Source organism: Lagenorhynchus albirostris, chromosome 17, assembly GCF_949774975.1.
Source record: "Lagenorhynchus albirostris chromosome 17, mLagAlb1.1, whole genome shotgun sequence".
NCBI lineage: Eukaryota > Metazoa > Chordata > Mammalia > Artiodactyla > Delphinidae > Lagenorhynchus > Lagenorhynchus albirostris.
The window spans coordinates 36,844,368-36,870,208 of record NC_083111.1 but is presented as its reverse complement, the minus strand read 5'-3'; the positions used below and the strand labels follow the sequence as shown (position 1 = coordinate 36,870,208).

The 25,841-nt window shown below is 34.2% G+C and overlaps 1 protein-coding gene across 2 annotated transcripts in view; it reads left to right on the top strand.

Annotated features, from left to right (window-relative positions):
- Positions 1-25,841, top strand: part of C17H8orf88 (chromosome 17 C8orf88 homolog) — a 40,308-nt gene that overhangs the window by 13,957 nt on the left and 510 nt on the right. Inside the window, exons 4-5 of one of the 2 annotated variants that reach the window (XM_060127433.1) lie at positions 2,907-2,979; positions 23,864-23,970. In XM_060127433.1, the coding sequence (XP_059983416.1) occupies positions 2,907-2,979; positions 23,864-23,970 (180 nt within the window). Of the gene's footprint in view, positions 1-2,906; positions 2,980-23,863; positions 23,971-25,841 lie in introns of those variants that run through there. The other variant, XM_060127432.1, reaches the window with a different exon arrangement.

Here is a 25,841-nt window from a genome sequence, read left to right as displayed (position 1 = left end):
TCATGGGTCTGTGGGCTGACTGGTCTTAGGTGACCATTTCTCAAAGATGTGGTTGCAATCAGATAACATCTAGGTCTGGAGTGCTTTAAAGTCTTGACTGGACTGGATGGCCAGATGGCTCACTCACATGACAGGTAGTTAATGCTGGCTGTTGGTTTAGAGTTTAGCTGCCCCTGTAGACTGGAAGGGGCACCTACAAATGACCTCACCAAATGGCTTGGGCTCTTTACAGCACCACATCTGGATTTCAAGACTAAGGCCTGGAAACCAGCAGGGGCCTGTCATATTAGATTGGTCTGAGCAATCATAGAGCTTGCTCAGATTCAAGGGGAGGAGATAAAAGAATGTCAAGAATTTGTGGCCATCTTTGATCTGTTTAAGAATAATATGAATTTCCCTTCATCTGTATTACCAATTCATGGCCTTCACCCATTCTTTTTATTTATTTATTTATTTATATTTTTTAATTAAAAAAAAGTTTTATTGGGGTATAGTTGTTTTACAACGTTGTATTAGTTTCTGCTTTATAGCGAGTGAAGTGGAGTTCCCTGTGCTATACATCAGGTTCTCATTAGTTATCTATTTTATATGTATTAGTATATATATATATGTCAATCCCAATCTCCCAATTCATCCCACTTCCTCCTTCCCCCTTGGTGTCCATACATTTGTTCTCTACAACTGTGTCTCTGTTTCTGCCTTAGAAACAGGTTCATCTGTACCATTTTTCTAGATTTTCTCTTTCTGACTTACTTCACTCTGTATGGCAGTCTCTAGGTCTGTCCATGTCTCTACAAATGACCCAATTTCGTTCCTTTTTTATGGCTGAGTAATATTCCATTGCATATATGTGCCAGTCTCAGAGACCTCTGGGACAATATTAAATGCACCATTCTTTTTTATAGGCTTTTTCCCCATTGTTTCCTAGGAGCTCCTTTATACTACAGAAATTAGTTCTTTATGAGTTACAGTATTTTTCCGGTTTACATTTTGCCTTTTGAAGGTGTTTATAAATCTTACTCTTTAAATTTTCATCCTAGGAATGGATGTTGATATGAATTTGTCTCTTCCTGTTCTCCTTCCTTATCTCAGTGGTGTACATTTGTTTAAGATAAGTGACAGGGTCTGGGAACATTTTTGCTATAAAAATGAAAAGGCTAAATAGAATATCTAGGTGTGCAGATTGGGTATTTCACCACAAATTGCAAAGAACCTTGACTTGAAAAAAAAATGGTGTTTATTTTGCTTTACTCAAGCCTAGTCAACATTTTTCGTTTCCTAAACTAGCCATATTATCCCATGTTTTGCAGCTCAAAGGCTGCTTTTCTTCCATAAACATTCATTTTTCACCGGTCAGCCAGCCTAACTCCTATTAATCCTGTAAGTGTTGTTTAAGCATCACTTCCTATGTAAAGTGTTTCCTGAAATTTCTAAGTCAAATTTGATACCCCTTCCTTCCATTGCACCTTCTGCATATCGTTATTATAGAACTTCTCAAGTTTTATTGTCATTTAGTGTTTTATTTTTCTGTCTACCTTTTAGTTTGTGATCCCTCCAGAAACATATACTGGAATGTCATGTTCATCTTTTTTTTTTTTTTTTTGAGGTACGTGGGCCTCTTACTGTTGTGGCCTCTCCTGTTGCGGAGCACAGGCTCCAGATGCGCAGGCTCAGTGGCCATGGCTCACAGGCCTAGCCACTCTGTGGCACGTGGGATCTTCCCAGACCGGGCACGAGCCCGTGTCCCCTGCATCAGCAGGCGGACTCTCAACCACTGCGCCACCAGGGAAGCCCTATGTTCATCTTTGTATTCCCAATACAAAGCACAGTGCCAGTCATGTAGTAGGCACTCTGTGTTTGTTAAATGAGTGGGTTTAATAGGGCCACTGCTATCCATTTGGTGCCTTTACAAGAATTAGAAGAAGAACAAAAAATTATATAAAAATACAGATTTTGTTAGAATAAGATACCTTGCTGCCACCTGCTAGGATATCTGCCACATCTGTGCTGTGAATGGTACCCCTTTAGATCCACATTCTTCATGACTATATGCAGTAGCCCTGAGTTTCAAAAGCTAGCTTGACTACCTCTTATCTATGTACTTTTGGATTTGTTACTAAACACTTTTTGTCTTGATTTCCCTTGCCTGTAACATGGTGATCATAACACTTTCTTTATTTCCTTGTAAGATTATGACAGTTAAATGAGATAAGACATAGATAATCACCTTATAAAATTTTAGTAGGTGTACTTTCTTACATGCTATGAAAGATTTGAAATAATCTACATTTTCAGTTGTTAATATGTGCAGGCATGATAAAGTAAATTTACTTTTTTTCAGCTTTATTGAGATATGATTGACAAATACAAATTTAATCTATTTAGGTTGAACAACATGATTTTTTTTAAAAGTTATGCAACCTGATGATGTAATATACATACATATTGTGATATGATTACCACAATCAAATTAATTAACACACACAATTTATATGGAAACACAAAAGACCCCAAATAGCCAAAGCAATCTTGAGAAAGAAAAATGGAGGTGGAGGAATCAGGTGTCCTGACTTCTGACTATACTACAAAGCTACAGGAATCAAAACAGTATGCTACTGGCACAAAAACAGAAATATAGATCAATGGAACAGGATAGAAAGTCCAGAGACAAATCCACGCACCTATGGTCACCTAATCTATGACAAAGGAGGCAAGCCTATACAATGGAGAAAAGACAGTCTCTTCAATAAGTGTTGCTGGGAAAACTGGACAGCAACATGTAAAAGAGTGAAATTGGAACACTCCCTAACACCATACACAAAAATAAACTAAAAATGGATTAAAAACACAGTGTTAGATAAAATTTTAAAATCTTAGATAAAAAGTGTATTTTCTTCTTTCAATAGTGTAAGACGAGTGGAATGCAAGCCTTTTCTCAAGGTCTTAATGAACAACAACATCAGTCTCCAGTTAAAAAAGGTAAATTTTTATCATAATTCTCAACTTTCATAAGAGAGTTTTAGCACTCATGTAAAGTTAATATTTGCTTAGCTGCAAACCTTAGGTACATAAGAAATTTTATTATATTCTTTTGGTTGATTTCTATCTATATTTGGTTATAGGTTTGACTGCTCTAAAGGGGAGACCACAATAACAGTGACTGAAACAAGATAGAAGTTTATTTCTCTATCTTCTGTATCATGTAAAATTTTGAGCTGGTGTACTCATTCTGGTTTGTGAAGTTGCTACCAGCCCCTGTATTATACTGTCCTATGGCTTTACCATCCTCAATACATGGCTTCTATCTTATTGCACAAGATGAATGCCTCTGCTCCAACCACATGTCCCCTCTCTAGCCATCAGGAAGGAAGGAGGAAGAAAGTTCTAAAAAGTATGACCCAGAAGTTGCATATATAACTTCTATTTAATTTCTCATTGGCCAGAACTTAGTCATGCTGTACAAAGCAGACTGGAAAATATAATCTTTAGTTTTCCAGTCAGCTAATTCTATTGCTGAAGCAGAAAGGAAGAATTGCTCTTGCGAAGAACAAATAGTCTTCCCCACACCAGCTACTTTTTAATAAAGTAAAGATTATTTATTAATTTAGTTTCCAAATTTTTGTCAACCAATCTGTGTATGTAATTTAAAAGTTACAAGTTATAAAAAATACTCTATTAGCATTTTCTTCTAGTATTTGACTCCATATTCTAAAGAAAATATTTAAATTGTTTCCATATTTCTCATTTTTTATATTATATTTTGAAAGCGTCTTTTGGAAAATGAGAATTTATGTCTTTCACATCAGTCCCCTCACTTCTTCAACCCTTCTATCTACCCCCTCCCCATCACATAGTTATTTAAATTTCATTTAGAGCATCATCACTCTTTATATTATATGACTATATAAATACAGTTGCTTGGCTGAGAGGTGCATATCTCCGTTTCATACAATCCGTCTTTTTTCCTGGAGTTAACGTTTGTCTTGCTTTTCTATGCAACTGTTGTTAACTTTGCGCATCAGTTGCTCCAACAACTCTGCCACACTTATATATATTTTCCTTATGGTCATATATATCAGTTGGCAGTTTTTCCCCTGAAGGAGACTTTCCTTTTAGAATCTTCCATTATCCTGTTCCAGTATGGATTAATTACTCTTCAGTACTGCTGTGAAGCTGTTTTCCTGGAATGGACTTCTACTGTTATCTGGGGATATTCCCCTTGCAATTCTCAGGTTTCTTTTTTCTTCTTTTTGATTGAAGTAAAACTCATCATTTAAACCATTATAAATGTACAATATCATGCAACCATCACCACTATCTAATTCCAGAACATTTTTATTACCCCCAAAGCAACCTCATACCCATTAAGCAGTACTCCCTCATACAGTCCTCTCCCCAGCCACCAGCAAACACTAATCTGCTTTTTGTCTTTGTGGATTTACTTATTCTGGACATCTCATTTAATATAATTATAAAATATATTACCTTTTGTTTGTGGCTTCTTTTATTTGCCATAAGGTATTCAAAGTTCATCCCTGTGTAGCATGTACCAGTACTTCATTCCTTTTTATGGATGAATAATATTCCATTGTATGGGTAAGCCACATTTTATTTATTTCTCAGTTAATGGACATTCAGTTGTTTTTACTCTTTGGCTGTTATGAATAATATTGCTGTGAATATTTGTGTACAGATTTCTGTTTGAACACCTGGTTTCATTTCTCTTGGATATATGCCTGTGAGTAGATTTGACAGGTCGTATGGTAGTTCTGTGTTTAACATTTTGAGGAACTGCCGAACTGTTTTCCACAGTGGCTATACCCCTTTACATTCCCAATAGCAATGTGTGAGGGTTCCAATTCCTTGACATCCTTGTTAGGATCTTTTTTTTTATCATAACCAATCTAGTGGGTGTGAAGTGGTATCTCATTGTGATTTTGATATTTATTTCTCTAATGACTAATGATTTTGAGTGTCTTTTCATGTGTTATTGGCCATTTGTATTTCTCCTTGGAGAAAGGTCTATTCATGTCCTTTGACCATATTTTAATTAGGTTGTTTTCTTTTTGTTGTTGAGTTTTAAGAGTTCTAGATACTAGACCCTCATCTGTTCTCTCCCTCTCTCTCCCACTTCCCTTCTGCCTTCCTCCCCTTCTCTCTCTCCCTATGTATGTGTGTGTGTGTCAATGTGTGTGTGTAATAAATATATACATATATTTATTAGGTATTAGATATGTGTATATAAGACCCTTATCAGGTATGTAATAATAGACACTAGACTCTTATCAGGTATATAATTGTCAAGGACTTTTTCCTTTGTCTTTTCATTCTCTTGATAGTATACTTATATGTACACATTTTTTTAAATTTGTTGAAGTCCAATTTATCGTTTTTTCTTCTGTTGCCCTTGCCTTTGATGTCATTTCTGAGAAATTGCCAAATCTCAGGTCATAAAGGTTTATCCCTATGAGTTTTACAGTTTTAACTCTTACATTTAGCTCTTACATTTAGGTCCATTTTGAATTAATTTTTGTATATGGTGTGAGTTATAAGCCAACATTCACTTTTTAAAATTGAGGTATAGTTGATGTACAATATTATGTAAGTTTCAGGTATGCAGAATACTGAATCAATTTTAAAGGTTATATTTCATTTATAGTTATTATAAAATGTTGGCTATGTTCCCTGTGTTATACTATATATCCTTGTAACTTACTTATTTTATACATGGTAGTTTGTACCTCTTAATTCCCTGCCCCCATATTGCCCCTCCCCCTTCCCTCTCCCTACTGGTAACCACTGGTTTGTTCTCTATATCTGTGAGTCTGTTTCTTTGTGTTATATTTAATAGTTACTTTCATTTTTCAGATTCCACATATAAGTGATATCATACAGTATTTGTCTTTCTCTGACTTATTTCACTTAGCATAATACCCTCCAAGTCCATCCATGTTGTTACAAATGGCAAACTTCCATTCTTTTTTGTGGCTGAGTGATATTCCATAGTATATGTATACCACATTTTCTAATTCCATTCATTTGTTGATGGACACTGGGTTGCTTCCATATCTTGGCAATTGTAAGTAATGCTGCTGTGAACATTGGGATGCATGTATGTTTTCATTTTTTTCAGATAAATACCCAGGAATAGAATTGCTGAGTCATATGGTAGTTCTATTTTTAGTTTTTTGAAAAATCTCCATTCTGTTTTCCACAGTGGCTGCACTAATTTATATTCCCAACAAAAGTGAACCAGGGTTCCCTTTTCTTCACATCTTCACCAACATTTGTTATTTGTGTTCTTTTTCATGATAGACATTCTGACAAGTGTGAGGTGCTATCTTGTTATGATTTTAATTTGCATTTCTCTGATGATTAACAATGTTGAACATCTTTTCATGTACCAGTTGGCCATCTCTATGTCTTCTTTGGATAAATGTCTATTCAGGTGTTCTTCCCATTTTTTAATTGGGTTGTTTGTTTTCTTGATGTTGAGTTGTATGAGCTGTTTATGTATTTTAGATATTAACCCCTTATTGGTCATATCATTTGCAAATATTTTCTCCCATCAGTAGGTTATCATTTTGTTTTGTCAGTGGTTTCCTTTGCTGTGCAGAAGCTTTTAAGTTTAATAGGGCCTATTTGTTTATTTTTGCTTGTATTTCCTTTGCTTTAGGAGACAGATTCAAAAACATATTGCTACAATTTATGTCAAAGAGTGTTTCACCCATGTTTCTTCTAGGAATCTTATGGTTTCCAGTGTTACATTTAGGTCTTTAAACCATCTTGAGTTAATTTTTGTATATGCTGTTAGAGAGTGTTCTAGTTTCATTCTTTTACATGTAGCTATCCAGTTTTCCCAGCACCACTTATTGAAGATACTTTCTTTTCTCCATTGTATATTGTTGCCTACTTTGTGGTAGATTAAATGACCATAAATTCATGGGTTCATTTCTTGGTCCCTCTGTTCTATTTCATTGATCTATGTGTATGTTTTGTATCCTACTGTTATTTTTTTAAAATTGAAGTACAGTTGATTTACCATGTTGTGTTAGTTTCTGATGTACAGCAAAGTGATTCAGTTATACATACACACACACATATATATATATTCTTTTTCATATTCTTTCCATTATGGTTTATTACAGGATATTGAATATAGTTCCCTGTACTATACAGTAAGACCTTTTTGTTTATCCATACTGTTTTGATTACTGTAGCTTTGTATATAGTCTGAAGTCAGGGAGCATGATACCTCCAGTTCTGTTCCTCTTTCTCAAGATTGTTTTGGCTATTTGGGGTCTTTTGTGTTTCCATACAAATCTTAAAATTATTTGTTCTAGTTCTGTGAAAAATGCCATTGATATTTTCATAGGGATTGCATTGAATCTGTAGATTGCCTTGGGCAGAATGCTCATTTGAATAATATTAATTCTTCCAGTCCATGAACAAGGTATATCTTTCCAAATATTAGTGTCATCTTCAGTTACTTTCATCAAAATATTAGCAAACTGAATCCAACAATACATCAAAAGAATCATACACCATGATCAAGTGGGATTTATTCCAGGATGCAAGGATTTTTCAATATCTGCAAATCAATCACTGTGACACACCACATTAACAAATTGCAGAATAAAAATTATATGATCATCTCATTAGACACAGAAAAAGCTTTTGACAAAATTCAACATCCATTTATTATAAAAACTCTGTAGAAAGTGGGCATAGAGGGATCATACCTCAACATAATAAAGGCTGTATATGACAAGCCCACAGCTAACATCATACTCAATTTTGAAAAGCTGAAATCATTTCCTTTAAGATAGGAAAAAGACAAGGATGCCTACTCTCACCAGTTTTATTCAACATAGTATTGGAAGTCATAGCCACAGCAGTCAGACAAGAAAAAGAAATAGAAGGAATCCAAATTGGAAAATAAGAAGTAAAACTGTCACTGTTTGAAGATGACCTGATACTATTCATAGAAAATCCTAAAGATGCCACCAGAAAACTTCTAGAGCTCATCAATGAATTTGATAAAGTTGCAGGATACAAAATTAATATACAAAAGTCTGTTGCATTTCTATACACTAACAACAAATGCTCAGAAAGAGAAATTGAGGAAACAGTCCCATTTACAATTGCGTCAACAAGAATAAATACCTAGGAATAAACCTGCCTAAGGAGATAAAAGACCTGTACTTGGGGGCTTCCCTGGTGGTGCAGTGGTTGAGAGTCCGCCTGCTGATGCGGGGGACATGGGTTCGTGCCCTGGTCTGGGAAGATCCCACATGCCATGGAGTGGCTAGGCCCGTGAGCCATGGCTGCTGAGCCTGAGCGCCCAGAGCCTGTGTTCCGCAATGGGAGAGGCCACAACAGTGAGAGGCCCGCGTACCGCAAAAAAAAAAAAAAACACCTGTACTTGAAAACTGTAAGACACCAACTTTATATTTTTGCATTAGGTATGCAGTTTTCTCATCACCATTTCTTAAAAAGACAGTTTTTTTCTTCATTGAATAATCTTGGCACCTTTGTAGAAAACCTTTGACCATAGGTTTATGTGTTTATTTCTGGACTCTCAGTTCTGTTCCCTTGATCTGTAAGTCTAACCTTATTTCAGTACCACACTGTTTTGTTTACTATAGCTTTATATTAAGTTTTGAAATTGGGAAGTATGAGTCTTCCAACTTTGTTCTTTTGCCAGGTTGTTTGGTTATTTGAGATCCCTTGCAATTCTATGTGAGTTTTAGAATCTGTGCTTCCATTTCTGCAAAAAAAAAAAGAAAAAGACAAGACTGTTGGAATTTTGATATGGATGGCATTGCATTTGTAGGTCACTTTGGGGGATTATTGCCATCTTAACAATATTGAATCTTCCAATCTGTGAACATGGGATATATTTCCATTTATTTAGGTATTCTTTAATTTCTTCCAGCAGTTTCTTACAGTTTTCAGTGTACAAGCCTTATACCTCTTTGGTTAAATGTATTCCTACATATTATTTTTGATGCTAAAAAACTGGTTTTCTTAATTTCCTTTTTGTGTTATTTATTAATTGTGTATAAAATACCACTGATTTTGTGTGGGGACATTTCTATGAGCTTAAAGAAATAAAGTATCATAAGAGAAAATTATGAATAATTAATTGTATGCCAATTAGGTAATTTAGATGCAATAGAAAAATTACTAGAAACACAGAAATTACCAAAACTTACTCAAGAAGAAATAGAATATCTGAGTAAACCTATAAAACATCAGGAGATTGAATTTGTAATACAAAATCTCCCAACAGAGAAGAGTCTAAGATTTGTTGGCCTTACTGGTGAATTCTACCAAACATTTAAAGAAGAATTAATACTAGTCCTTCCCAAGTTCTTCCAAAAAATTGAAGAGGAAGGGACACTTCTCAGCTCTTCTATGAGACCAATATTACTCTGATATAAAAGCCAAACAAAGATATCACATGAAAAGAAAACTACAGACCAATATCTCTTAAAATACTGGTGCAAAAATTCTCAGTAAAATACTTGAAAACCATATTTAGCAGCACAATAAAAGATTATGCACTATGGCTAAGTGGGATTAATCCCAAGAATACAAAGGTGGTTCAACAGTTTAAAATTAATCAGTATAATACACCACATTAACAGAAGGCAGGGGCAAAGAAGATACATCACTATCTCATTTGATGCAGAAAAAGCATTTGGCAAAACCCAATACCCTTTCTTGGTAAAATCTCAGAAGCAAGGAATAGAAGGGAACTTCCTCAACATGACAAAAGGTAAAAACCCACAGCTAACATTGGAAATATGGAAATATGGAAAACCCACAGCTAACATTGTACTCACTGGTGAAAGACTGAAAGCTTTCCCCTCTAAGATAAAGAACAAGTCAAGGATGCCCACTCTCACCACTTTTACTTAACATTATGGAAGCTGTCACTTGAGCAATTGGTCAAGAAAAAGAAAAAAGACATTCAAATAGGAAAGGACAAAGTATTCTCCAGTCACACATGACATGGTCTTATGTGTAGAAATCCTAAAGAATCCACATAAAAAATTTAGACCTAATGAATTCAGCAAAGTTACAGGATACAAAGTCATTTATGATTTTAGTAATTTGAGTCTTTTTTTCTTAGTCTTCATCAATTTTAAACTTTTCAAATAACCAACTTTTTGTTTTGTTGATTTTCTCTGTTGCTATTTTATCTCTATTTCATTTATCTCCACTCTAATCTTTATTTCCTTCATCCTTGTAGCTTTTGATTTAGTTTGCTCTTATTTTTACTAGTTCTTTAATGTTTAATGTTAGATATTGATTTGAGCAATTTTTTTAGTATAGGCATTTATAGCTGTATGTTTTGCTCTGAGTGCTGCTTTTGCTTCATCCCATAGGTTTTGGTATGTTGTCTCCTTGTTTTCACGTCTCAACGTGTTTTCTCAGTCTTCTGTTATTTTTCTCTTTGACCCATTGGTTGTTTAAGAATATGTTTTTAATTTACACATATTTGTAAATTTTCCAGTTTCACTTCTGTTATTGATTTGTAGTTTCATTCCATTGTGGTCAGAGAGAATACTTTGCATATCAGTGTTTTAAAACTTTTTGAGACTTCTGTGGTCTAACATATAGTTTGTCCTGGATGTTTTATGTGTACTTAAGAAGAATATATATTCTGCTGTCATTGACTGAAGTGTTCTGTATAGTCTGTTAGGTCTATTTGGCTTATAGTGTTGTTCATGTCTTCTCTTTCCTTTTTGATCTTCTGTCTAGTTTTTCATTCATTATTGAAAGTGGGGTTTTGAAGGCTCCAATTGTTATTGTTAAACTGTGTGTTTCTTCTTTCAATTCTGTCAGTTTTTCCTTCTGTTGTTAGGTACATATATGTTTATAATTGTTTTCTTTTTAATGAATTCACCCCTTTATTGTTATATAATATCCTTTTTTTTCCCTTTTAACAATTTTTGTCTTAAAGTTCGTTTTCATCTAATGTTAGTATACCCTCTCCAGCTTTCTTTTGGTTATTGTCTGCATCAGATATCTTTTTCATTCTTTCACTTTCAGCTTATTTTGTGATTGGATCTAAAGTGAATATCTTTAGACAACATATAATTGGATCATATTTTTAATCCATTCTGCCAATCTCTGCTTTTTAATTGTTTGTGACATTTAATGTAATAACTAATAAGGAAGAACAGCTCTACCCATTTTGCTATTTGTCTTCTATAAGTCTTTTATCTTTTTTTATTCTTCAATTCCTCCATTAATGCCTTCTTTTATGTTTAATAGATTCTTCCTAGTGTATCATTTTTATTCCCTTTTTATTTCCCTTGTCATATGTATTTTAGTTATTTTCCTAGTGGTTGCACTGGGGAATAACTGAATTTACAACAATCTAGTTGGAATTAATATCAATTTAGTTTCAAAATTATATAAAACTTTACTCTTATATAGCTATATCCCACCTTTATGTTGTTATTGTCTTTATACATTGCATAATCTATCAACCTAGATTTGCATTTTTATGTATTTGTTTTTTAAATCATACAGGACAAAAGAGGACTCACATCCAAAAATTCATTGATACTGACATTTATATTTACCTATGTAGTTATGTTTACTGGTGTTCTTTATTTCTTCGTGTGAATTCTAATTACTGTGTACTGTCCTTTTATTTCAGCCTGAGGATTTCCTTTAGCATTTCTTGTAAGGCAGGTTTACAAGCAATGAACTCTCTCGGTTTTTGTTTATCTACAAATGTCTCGATTTCTTTTCATTTGAAGGTAGTATTCCAGATATAGATTTCTTGGTTGACGTGTTTTTTGCTTTTAGTAACTTTGTCATCCCACTGCTTTCTGGCTTCCATGATTTCTGATGAGAAATCAGCCTTTTCTCCAATTGAGAATCCCTTGTAAGTGATAAATTGCTGCTTTTCTTCAAGATTTTCTCTTCGTCTTTTAACAGTTTGCTTATAATGCATCTGAGTGTGAATCTCTTTGAGTGTATTTTGCTTGTAATTTGTTGAGCTTCTTGGATGTGTCAGTGTGTGTATTTCATCAAATTTGGGAAATTTTCTGCTATTTTTTCTTCAAACATTCTTTCTGCCCTTTCTCTCTCCCCTATCCTTCTGGGTCTTCCATTATGCATTTGTTGGTATTCTTGTGTAGTCCCACAGGTACCTTAGGCACTGTTCATTTTTCTTCATTGTTTTTTCTTTCCAGTCATCAGATTGGATAATGTCATTGACTTATCTTTAAATTTGCTGCTTCTTTCTTCTGCCTGGTCATATCTACTGTTGAACCTTTCTAGTGAATTCTTCACTTCAGTTATTGTAATTTTCTTCTCCAGAATTTCTATTTGATTCCTTTTTATAATTTCCATTTCTTTATTGATATTTTAATGATATTGATATTTTGGCAAGACACTTTTCTCATGGTTTCCTTTAGCTCTTTGGGCATATTTAAATTAGTTTATTTGAAGTCTTTCTCTAGTAAGTCCAATATCTCTGCTTCCTCAGGGAAGGTTTCTATTAATTTCTTTTTTCCTGTGTGTGGGCCATACTTTATTATTTCCATGCCCTGTATTTTTTGTTGTTGTTGAAACCGGGTATTTTGAGTATTATAATGTGCTAACTGTGGAAATCAGATTTTCCCCCCTTCCCAGGGTCTGTTGTTCTTGCTTGTTGTAATTGTTGTTTTTTTTGCTTAATGAGTTTTCTGAACTAATAGTATAAAGTCTTTATTTGTCATGTGTGGCCATTCAAGTGTCTTTTTGATATCTTCATGGTCAGCTAATGATTTGGCACAGATTTCCTTTAATACCTAGAACCAAAAAAAGCCCTTTCCCAGTCTTTGCATATGACCTCTGTGTGTGTGTTGGGGTGTGCCTTCAGTACTCAGTCTGGAAGTTTACAGCTCTGCCTTTGCCTTCACTTATTGCTTGTGAGGAACCTGAAGGTCAGCCAGGGGCGAGAGCTTGGGAACTCCTCAAGCCTTTCTGTGAGCATGAGCCTAGCCTTTAGCACGCATGTAGCCTTCTAAATTCCTTGGAACATCTGAGAGTCTTTCAGTGCCTTTATTCCCCAACACATCTCTTTCCCTAGCCTTTCCTCCTGAGCTTTTTGTTTTGCCTATTGTTTGCTCCAGTTGTTATCCCTTCCTAGGTGGAAGTGGCTAATACATTTCCATATAAGAGTTTTGACAAATAGATTCAGATAGTAGCCTCAGACCTGGGAGAGTTCTTAGGTGAAATATAGGCAAGTCCTTTGAGATGATTCTTCGGGGAGCCACCAGAGAGGTCAAAAAAAATGCCACCACTATTCTTTGAGACTGGTCTGTATTTCTCTCTCTAGTAGTGGGAACCTAAATCAGGAATGAGACCTGTTATTTTCAAGGCCACAGCCAAACTGGGTTGGTGGAGATGTTCCCAGGCAAGTTAAAATGCCACAAAACTCTTTACCAAATTTAGCTGATTTTTTCTTCACTAAGCATTCCCCTGTTTTTTGCAAGGTTTTGATTAAATTCCAGAATTTAGGAAAAAGTTGATTCTGGAAGTTTTTGACACTTTATTTGTTGCTTTTGTGGAGGGAAGGACTTTTAGAGTTCCCTACTTGGCAATTTTCGCTGACATCACTCTCTTCTTAATTCCTTTGCTTTCTTCTTTCTTCATTTTGCTCAAGTGCATTCTCCAGGAGCTTCATTGTAAAGGACATTGGGTTGGTGAATTCTTTTAATCTGTGTATTTACTTACACACTTGATTGGTAGTTTGGTTGGATAGAAAATGCTGAGTTGAGGATGAACCTTAAAAACATTATGCTAAATGAAGAAGCCAGACACAAAAGATCTGATATCATATGATTCCACTGATATAAAATGTCTCGAAAAGGCAAATCTATAGAAACAGAGTAATGATTGCCTAGATTGGATTGGGAATGGAGAGTGACAACAAATGAGAGTGAGGTATCTGATGATAGTTGCTGTAAAAGTTCTATATTTCTCATTTGTGGCCACTCAGGTCTCTTTTGTGATATCTTCATGGTCAGCTAATGATTTGGCAGAGATTTCCTTCACTGCCTAGATCGAAAAAACAAAAATAGATTGGGGCAGTAGTTGCGCAACTCTGTAAATATACTAAAAATCATTCAATTGTACACTCAAAATGAGTGAATATTATACTATGTAAATTATACCTCAATAAAGCTATGGAGGAAGAGGAAGAGGATGAAAATAAGAATTAGTAGAGCTCTGCTTGGTAGTGCTGTCAAAACCTGCTGAGTGAAACACAGTGAGTGAATCTTCAACCTCAGGAGCCTGTGCTTTGGGAACTCACAAGAACAAGCTGGGTTTCCCTTGTGTTGATTAAATATAGAATTTGATTTTTTAAATTTCCAGGTTGAAAATTATTTTCATTCTAAAATTTTAAGGCATTTTGCTTTATTTTCTAGCAGTCTATGTTAATTGGCTCTTAATTCTATGAAGTCCAGTGCCATTCTGATCCCCAGTTCTCCAAGGCCCTTAGTAAATGACTTTGTCTTTTATTTCTGTTTTTTTGTTTTGTTTTGTTTTGCCATTGTTGCTCTGGAAGTATTTTGGATTGTGTGTTTACCTTAGATTTTCTGAAATTTCCTATTGTTTTGTCTCTTTTTGTAGTCTTTTTTTTTTAACTCAAAGTTTTCTCCTGAGCAATTGGTGAACTTCTTCGATCTCAAGACTTAGGTTCTTCTGATGTGGAAATTTGTGGATATTTCTTTGATAATGTTTCTCATCTCCATTTTCTTTGTGTTCTCTTCCTAAAACTATTATATTAGTAATATATTAGTAACATTAGCCTACTTGACTCTGATTGTTTCTCTAATTTTCTTATATTTTATTTCTTATTTTTCATCTTCTCATCTTTCAGGTTTACTTCCTAATAGCCTTCCTCAATTTCTTTATTTGGCAGCATAGTCCAGAGAACAACTTGGAATTGAGTATTAGCCATTAGTTCTTTTAAAAGCCACAAGTCATTTCCATCACTGGAAAATTCTTTCACTTCTTCCACATTGTGCAGCAGCAATCTCTCCTTTCCTCCCAGCAGTTTCACTCCTAGTTTTCCACCAAAGGGAAATGAAAAAATAGGTCCACACAAGAACTTATAGTATATCCAATTCATCCAAGTTGTCAAATGTTGGCTTAAAGTTGTTCATAGTATTCTCTTATTTTCTATTTAATGTCTATAGGACTGTGGTGATAACCCCTTTCTTATCTTTGATATTGATCATTTGTGTTCTTTTTCTTTATCAGTTAGTCTAGCTTGAGATTTGTCAATTTTGTTTCTCTTTTCAAAGAACCAACTCTTGGCATTTTAATTTTATATATTTTTTCTATTTTGGTGATTTTTCCTTTTTATGAATTCCTTTCTTCTATTTTGGGTTTAGTTTGCTCTCCTTTTTATAGCATTTTTAGGTGGATTGTTAGGTCATATGTTGTAGATATTCTCTTATAAGAATGTATAAGAACAAGTGATGGTAGTCAGAAAGAGAAAGACATATACCATATGATATCACTTATACGTAGAATCTAAACTGTGGCACAAATGAACATATCTACAAAACAGAAACAGATTCACAGACATAGAGAACAGACTTGTGGTTGCCAAGGGGGAGGGAAGGACTGGGAGTTTGGGATTAGCAGATATAAACTATTATATATAGGATGGATAAACAACAAGGTCCTACTGCATAGCACAGGAAACTATATTCAATATCCTGTGATAAACCATAATGGAAAAGAATATAAAAAAAGAATGTCTATATGTGTATAACTGAGTCACTTTGCTGTACAGCAGAGATTGGCACAACATTGTAAATCAACTGTACTTAAATTTTAAAAAAAAATTACAAACCTAAAAAAACGGAATGTTTAAGAACAAAGCTGAAGGAATAACCCTCCTGTGAGATTTCAGGCAATACTAAAAAGCTACAGTAATCAAAGCAGCATGGTATTGGCACAAAAACAGACATATAGATCAATGGAACAGAATAGAGAGGCCAAAAATAAACCCACACACCTACAGTTAATTAATACATGACAAAGGAGACAAGAATATACAATGAAGAAAAGACAGTCTCTTCAACAAGTGGTGTTGGGAAAGCTGGGCAGTTACATGTAAGTCAGTGAAATTAGAATACTCCTTCACAGCATTTACAAAAATGGTTCAAAGACCTAAATATAAGACATGACACCATAAAAATCCTAGAAGAGAACATAAGCAAAACATTCTCGGACACAAATCATAGCAGTATTTTCTTAGATCAGTCTCTCAAGGCAAAAGAAATACAAACAAAAGTAAACAAATGGAACCTAGTCAACCTTAAAAGCTTTTCACAGCAAAGGAAACCATAAACAAAGCAAAAAGACATCCTACGGACTGGGAGAAGATATTTGCAAATGATGCTACAGACAAGGGCTTAATTTCCAAAGTATACAAACAGCTCATACAACTCAATATCAAACAAACAAACAACTCAATCAAAAAATGGGCAGAAGACCTAAACAGACATTTCTCCAAAGAAGACATAACAGATGGCCAGCAGGCACATGCAAAGATGCTCAACATCGCTAATTATTAGAGAAATGCAAATCAAAACCACAATGAGATATCACCTCACACTGGTCAGAATGGCCATCATCAAAAAGTCTACAAATAATAAGCACTGTAAAGGGTGTAGAGAAAAGGGAACTCTCTTACACTGTTGGTGGGAATATAAATTGGTACAGGCACTGTGGAAAATAGTATTGAGGTTCCTTAAAAAACTAAAAATAAAGTTATCATATGACCCAGCAGTCCCACTCCTGGGTATGTATCTGGAAAAGATGAAAACTCTAATTCAAAAAGATACATGTGCACCCCAATGTTCATAGCACTATTTACAATAGCCAAGACATGCAAATAACCCAAGTGCCCATCAACAGTCAGTTGCCTTAAGAAGATATGGTATATATACACAATGGAATATTAGCCGTAAAAAAGCATGAAATATTTCCATTTGCAGCAACATGAATGGACCTCGATAATATCATAGTAAGTGAAGTAAGTCAGACAGAGAAAGACAAATATTATATGTATCACTTATATATGTAGTTTAAAAAATAATACAAATGAATCTATGTACAAAACATAAATAGACTCACAGACATGGAAAACAAACTGGAGGTTACCAAAGGGGAAAGGAAGGGGAGGAGGGATAAATTAGGAGTATGGGATTAACAGATACAAACTACTATACATAAAATAGATAAGCAACAAAGATTTATTCTACAGCACAGGGAACTATATTAAGTATCTTATAATAACCTATAATGAAAAATAATGGGAAAAAATATATATTTTGTATATTTATATACTTATGTTTTTATATTATACACAATATTATATATATATATAATCACCTGAAAGTAACACAATACTGTAAATCAACTATACTTCAATTAAAATAAAGAATTTATGTTTTCCTTGGAGCACTACTTTAGTTGCACTGCAGCAATTTTTACTTTTTTTTTTTTTTTTTTTTTTTTTTTTTGCGGTACGTGGGCCTCTCACTGTTGTGGCCTCACCCATTGCGGAGCACAGGCTCCGGATGCACAGTCTCAGCAGCCATGGCTCACGGGCCCAGCCGCTCTGCGGCATGTGGGATCTTCCCGGACCGGGGCACGAACCCATGTTCCCTGCATTGGCAGGTGGACTCTCAACCACTGCGCCACCAGGGAAGCCCTACATTATATTTTAATTGTCATTAAGTTTAAACTATTTTTAACTTCCTTATTATCTTTGACTTGTGAATTATTATAAAGTATGTTATTTAATTTCTAAGATATTTGAGATTTTTCTGGATATCTTATTAATAGATTTCTTAATTTACTTTGTTGTCAGAGAATATAGTCTATATGATTTCAAGCTTCTTAAATTTATTTTTAGCATTTTTTTAAAGTTGACATATATATTAGTTACAGGTGTACAACATAATGATTTGACATTTGTATATATTGTGAAATGTTCACTTCAGTAAGTCTAGTTAACATCTGTCACCATACATAGTTACAAAATTTTCTTTCTCTTGTGATGAGAACTTTTAAGATTTACTCTCTTAGTGACTTTCAAATATGCAATACAGTAATATTAACTATAGTCACCATGCTGTATACATTACATCCCTGGGACTTATTTTATAACTGGAAATGTGTACCTTTTGACCCCCTTCACCCACTTCACCTACCCCTTAGCCCCACCTGTGGCAACCACCAATCTGTTTTCTGCATCTGTAAGTTTGTGGGGTGTTTTGTTTTGTTTTTAAGATTCCACATATAAGTGAGGTCATACGGTATTTGTCTTTCTCTGTCTGATTTATCGTAATGCCCTCAAGGTCCATCCATGTGTTGCAAGTGGCAAGATTTCCTTTTTTTTATGCCTGAATAATATTCCATTGTGTGTGTGTGTGTGTGTGTGTGTGTATATATATATGTATATATATATATATATATATATATATATACCACATTTGCTTTATCCGTTCATCCATCAGTGAACACTTAGATTGTTTTCATGTCTTGGCTATTGTAGATGTCCTGCAATCAACATGGGGGTGCATATATGTTTTTGAATTAGTATTTTTGTTTTCTTTAGAAATGCCCAGAAGTGAAATTGTTGGATCATGTGGTAGTTCTGTTTTTGATTTTGAGGAACCTTCATACTGTTTTCCTTAATGGTTGCACAAATTTACATTTCCACCAACAGTGCACATGTTCCCTTTACTTCACATCCTCGCCAACACTTGTTATTTCTTGTTTTTTTGATGACAGCCTTCCTAACATGTGATAGCTCATTGTGGTTTTGATTTGCATTTCCCTGATGATTAGTGATATTGAGCATCCTTTCTTGTATATGTTGGCCATCTGTATGTCTTCTTTGGAAAAATGTCTGTGCAAATCCTCTGCCCATTTTTAAATCAGGTTGTTTGGGGTTTTTTGCTATTGAATTGTATGAGTTCTTTATATATTTTGGATATTAGCCCCTTATCAGATATATGATTTGCAAATATTTTCTCCTATTCAGTAGGCTGCCTTTTCATTTTGTTGATGTTTTCCTTTACTATACAGAAGATTTTTAGTTTGATGTAGTTCCACTGATTTATTTTTACTTTTTGTTGCTTTTGCTTTTGGTGTCAAATCCAAAAAATCATTGCCAAGACCAGTGTTATGGAGCTTACTGCTTATATTTTCTTCCAGGAGTTTTATGGTTTCAGGTCGTACATTCAGGCATTTAATCTATTTTGAGTTAATTTTTGTGTATAGTGTAAAGTAAAGGGTCCAGTTTCATTCTTTTGCATGTAGCTGTTTAGTTTTCCCAATACCATTTATTGAAAAGACTGTCCATTTCCCATTGTATAGTTTTGGTTCCTTTGTTGTATATTAATTGACCATATATTAGTGCGTTTATTTCTGGGCTCACTATTCTGTTCCGTTTATCTATACATCTGTTTTTAGGCCAATACCGTACTGTTTTGATTACTATAGCTTTGTAATATAGTTTGAAATCAGGGAGTGTGTTACCTCCATCTTTGTTGTCCTTTCTCAAGATTGCTTTGGCTATTTGGGTTCTTTTGTGATTCCATACAAATTTTAGGAATTTTAGGAATTTTTGTTCAATTTCTGTGAAAAATGCCATTGGAATTTTGATAGGGATTGCATTGAATCTGTAGATTGCTTTGGGTAATATGGACATTTTAATGATATTAATTCTTGTGATCCATGAGCACAGAATATCTTTCCATTTATTTGTGTCATCTTCATTTTCTTTAATTAATGTCTTAAAGCATACAGGTCTTTCCCTCCTTGATTAAATTTATCCCTAGGTTTTTTTATTCTTTGTTGCAATTGCAATTGGGATTGTTTTCTTAGTTTCTTTTTCTGATAGTTTATTTGTGTATAGAAACACAACAAATTTTTGAATATTGATTTTGTGTCCTGCAACTTTACTCAATTCACTTATTAGTTCTAACAGTTTTTGGTAGAGACTTCAGCGTTTTCTTTATGTCACTTGCAGATAGTGACAGTTTTACTTCTTCCTTTCCAATTTGAATACCTTTTTCTTTTTTTGGCTAAATTGCTCTGGCTAGGAGTTCTAATACTATATTGAATAAAAGAGGTAAGAGTGGCCATCCTTGTCTTGTTCCTACTCTTAGAAGTAAAGCTTTCAGCTTTTCACCATTGAGTATGTTAGCTGTGGGCTTGTCATGTATGGCCTTTATTAGGTTGAGGTATATTCCCTTTATATCTGCTTTGTTGAGAGTATTAAGCATAAACGATGTTGAATTTTGTCCAATGCTTTTTCTGTATTTATTGAGATATCATATGATTTTTGTCCTTCATTTTGTGATGTGGTATATCACATTGATTGATTTGTGGATATTGAATCATCCTTACATCCCTGGAATAAATCCCACTTGATCATGCTGTATGATCCTTTTAATGTATTGTTGAATTTGGTTTGCTAATATTTTGTTGAGGATTTTTGCATCTATGTTCATCAGGAATATTGGCCTGTAATTTTCTTTTCTCATGGCATCGTTTTCTGGTTTTTGCATCAGGGTGATGCTGGCCTCATAAATTGAATTTGGGAGTGTTTCTTGGAAGAGTTTGAGGATTGGTATTGATTTTCCTTTGAATGGTTGGTAGAATTCACCAGTGAAGCCATATGGTCCTGGACTTCTGTTTGTCGGGAGGTTTTTGATTCTGATTCAATTTCATATTTTCTATTTCTTCATGATTCAGTCTTGGTAGGTTGTATGTTTCTAGGAATTTATCGGTTTCTTAGAGGTTGTCAAATTTGTTGCGTATAACTGTTCATAATATAATCTTATCCTTTGTATCTCTGTGGTATCAATTGGAATGTCTCCCCTTTCATTTCTGATTTTATTTATTTGAGTCCTCTTTTTTCCAAGCCTCTTAAATTTATTGAAACTTATTTTATAGCCAACATATAGTCTGTCTTGGTTACTGTACCATATCTCTGTGAATATAATTTGTATTTTGCAGTTGTTGATGTAACTTTTATAATTGTCAGTTAAATCAAGGTGGTCCATAGTATTGTTAAGATCTGTGTCTTTTCTGGGTTTTCTTTTGTCTAGTTATATCAGTTGCTGAGGGAAGGGTTTTTACATTACCTAATATTTTTGTGGAATTGTGTGTTGTCCCCTTTATTTCTGTCAATTTTTGCTTCATGCATTTTGAAACTCTGTCCTTAGGCACAACACATTGATAATTGTTATCTCTTTATCTAATGTTAAGAGCCACTCTAGCCTTCCTGTTCTTAGTCTTTGTGTGGTATATCTTTTTATATCCATTTACTTTCAACCTGTGTCTTTATGTTTAATATGTATTTCTTGCAGGCAGCATGTAACAGTGTCTCTTTTTATTTGTTGTGTCAATTTATGGCCTTTAATTGCAGTGTTTATCTTAGGAGTGAGTATACTATGGCCCTCAGGCCAAATGCCCAATTTGGAAATTAAATTTTATTGGAATACAGCCACATGCTTTATTTAGTTATTATCTGTGTTTACTTTTCTGCTACAAGACAGAGTTGAGTAGTTGTGACAGAGATTATATGTCCCAAACTCCTCAAGTATTTACTTTCTGGTCATTTACAGAAAAATTTTGCTGACCCTGGTTTAGACCATTAAGATTTAATGTGATATGGTTGAATTTAGTCATATAATTTTATTATTTGTTTTCTGTTTGTCCTCATTTTTGTTTGTTTTTGTTTCCCCCTGTTCTTTGGATTTTGTTAAGTTTAATTTTTGGCATTTAATTATATCTATTGTATTTTTAGCTGTATTTCTTTGTATTTTTAAGTGGTTGATCTAGGGATTATAATATCTAACTTTCTCAGTGTACTTGTTAATATTGTACTTCATGCAAAACAGTGATGGCAAAACTTGCAACCATATGTAGTTTCCTTTCCTTTATTCCCCTGCATTGATCTTTTTGCTATAGCTGTATGCATTATATCTCCATACCTTGGAAATCTCACCAGGCAGTGTCAGAAGTTTTGCTTTTCAACAATCATACATATTTTCATAAAACTTAGATAAGGGGGGAAAAAGGAGTCTGTTATATTTATTCAGCTATTTGCCATCTCTCTTTTGTTCTCCTTTAAATCTTAAGATGAAAGACTCTGTCTGGTATCATTTCCCTTCAACCTGGAGGACTTCCTTTAGTGTTTCTTATAGATCAGGTCGGCTGATGACAAATTCTTTTAGTTCTCTTTCATCTGAAAATGTTTTTTACTTCATATGCATTCCTGAAGGATTTTTTTCACTGGCTATGTATAAGGGAAAAACTACACTCCTCCTGTGTTTTCCTCTACTCTCAATACTCTATTATACTCACAACACTTCTGACACTAGATGTGAGGTTTTTCCACATATCAAGCAATTCATTGCGAAACCAGCTTGGTGTCCTATAATTCAAGTTAATTCTGATATAAACTGGAATTAATGTAGATGCCACAGGGTAATGGCCTGGTCACATAAGACTACCCTCCACTTCCGATGACAGTTACAAGTAAAGGTTCCCAAGACCCCCTTCTTGGATTCTGTCATTTTCTAGGACAGCTTACAGAACTTAGGGAAACCACTTTCTTACATTTACCAGTTTATTACATAATTAAGGGTATGATAAAGAATATAGATGAATAGTCAAATGAAGATATACATAGGGCAGGGTTTTGTAGGGTTGCAAGTGCAAGAGCTTCTGTGGAGTTGAGTTACACCACTCTCTGGTACATGGATGTATTCACCCACCCAGAATCTCTCCAAACCCTTTACTTTTTTGATTTTTATGGAGTCTTCAACACGTAGGCACCATCGATCCTTAACTCAATTTCCAGCCCCTCTCCCCTTCTCAGAGGATGTAGGGGTGGGGCTGAAAGTTCCAAGCTTCTAATCATGGCTTGGTCTTTCTGGTGATCAGCCCCCATCCAGGAGCCCACCAAGAGTCACCTCATTAGAACAGAAGACCAAATCACCCAGAAAATTTTAAGAGATTTAGCAGCTCTGTGTCAGGAACTAGTGTCAAGGAACAAATATTAGAACAAAAGACGCCCCTAGTGCTCTTATCACTTAGGAAATTACAAGGGAAAGGATGTTTGTGCCAGGAACAGGGACAGAAACCCATATATATTTTTTTTCTATTATTTCACAATATGGGAACCTAGGTTGTCAGTCCTTTTCTGTTGGAAATTTAAAGATTATAGCTCCACTATTTCTGGCCCAGCAAATGGTCTCATATAGACCAAGATGGTGATAGTCTCTGATGAGAAATCTGCAAATATTTGAATCATTGTTCCCCTTGAAGATAGGGACCCTATTTTGGACCTTTTTCACCATTATCTACAATAAATGTTTCTTGAATTTATTGGATTGTATTAAATTTTTAGTAAGTTAATATAAAGACTAGACAGGCTTATTAGGGTTCCATTTCCATAGGCTTATTAGGATCTGAATTGCCCAATAGGTGTTATACCTGTTATATTTTGTAAAAGAAGATTTCTTTACTAGATATGAATAAACCAGATAAAAGAAGCAATGCATTACCAAGTTTCTGAAATGTTTCCTTGGTTAATTGGCTTTGTTTCTATGTAAAAGGAAAATTGGAGGCAGTAGATGTTTGTCCGAGCTTTTTCCCCACTTCTCTTTTACATAAAAACTACTTACCATTTTATAAAATAATGGACAGTTAAGGGACATCCAGAAAGAAATGAGCCAAAAAGTGTTCTGGGAGAGTTCTGTGCTTTATAACATTACATTTGATGTTTTGATATCTACAGAGAGAATCAAATACAGCAGAGATTTTCTGTTGAAGCTCTCAAGTGTTTCCATCTGCAGAAAAAAACCAGACTTTCTGCCTGATCATCCCATTGTACTTCAAAAACCAGTAAGTAGTTTTCTAATTTTGTATTGTTTTAATCCTAAATATTTATCTTTTAAAGATTTTTGTGTTGTTTTAATTCTAAAATATGTGTCTTTTAAACCTTTTTAATGTTCTCATTGTGAAATATAATTCAGAAAAGTACATAAATCTAAATGTATAGTATAACCAATTACTGCAAGTAATTACCACTCTGTCAAAAATAGAATGGAATTGTCATATTTTAGGAAATATTTTTGTTTTTCAATTAAGTTTTATAACTCACCTGAAATTGATTTTACTATATGGTGTGAGGTAGGGGTGAAGTTTTATTTTTTTCTGCATGGATATCCAGTCATCCTAGCAATATTTAGCAAAAGGATAGTCCTCTGCCACCTTTGTGGCAATATATTTACATGTGGTCTGTTTCTGGGCGCTCTGTTCTGTTCAGTTACTCCTTTTATACAGTAAAACAACACAACTATTCTTCGACACATCTTTGCTGTTTCTTAGCACTTTATATTTCTGTGTCACCTCATCAAATTCTATCAAAGTAAATACACACAGTAAATACATACATGTATCTTTCAGGATATTGATTGGAAAGGACATGGGTTTCATGTCAGGCTTGGGTTCAAGTTGTAGCTCCACCTGTGTACTGGTATATTGTTCAAACTTAGGCAAGTCACTTAACGTTCTTGAGCCTCAGTTTTGCAATTGTGATAAGGGGATGATTTCTAATTGTTAGAATTAAATGAAATGTATAAAATTGCTTTTAGCATGGTACTTATCTCTCATTATGTACTCAGTAGGTGTTGATTTTCATCTTTTATGGTCTTTACTTCCATTTTGACTGGAATTTGAATTTCTTTTATTTATAGTTTTCATAAACACCATTTTATACAGGTAAAGGTGTATAAAAGGTATACAGGCATACCTCAGAGATGTTGCAAATTTGGTTCCAAACAAATATTGCAATAAAGGGAGTCACACAAATGTTTTGGTTTCCCAGTGCATATAAAAGTTATGTTTACACTATACTGCTCTTAGTTGTGCAATAGCATTATGTCTGGAAAAAAAAAAAACTATTTACATATCTTAATTAAAAAACAATTTAGTTATTTATTGCTAAAAAATGCTAACCAACATCTGAGCCTTCAGCAAGTTGTAATCTTTTCACTATGTAACATTGAAGATAACTGTTCACAGATCACTATAACAAATATAATGATAATAATGAAAATGTTTGAAATATTGGGAGAATTACCAAAATATAACACAGAGACTCAAAGTGAGCAGATGGTGTTGGAAAAATGGTACCCACAGGCTTGTTTGATGCAAGGTTGCCACAACCCTTCAATTTGTAAAAAACACAGTATCTACAAAGAGCAGTAAAGTGAGGAATGCCTGTAGTATTCTACTGAGATGAGTTCAGAATATAGGTATGCTAAGAATGGGTCAAATGTGAGATATAAAATACCTCCTGTGTTCTCCATTTGGGGGATTTCTTACCCTTTGGAATCCATAGCTTTTTTTTTCATAATTACAATTTTTTGTATTTTAGTTTATTCATAGTGTATCAATGGCTCTTAATTTAAACTCACTACCTTGCAGACATCCAGCCAATTCTTTTTAAAATTAAAGCATAAATTTAGAAGTTTTTTTCATAATACCTTGCTCACAGGAATATTTAATGACGTAAAGCATCCTTGATGTTATTTGAATTTTTCTACCTGTTCAGAGATCTTAAGGGCATATAATCCTTGGTCTATAAGAATAAATCTAAACTTCAGTGCTATATAAAATATAGTCGCTTTCTCATTTGAAGGCTTTCCACTTCTAACAACATTTTATTTTGTCAATAGAAGTTTGACCTACGCATTATTTTGAGTCTACTT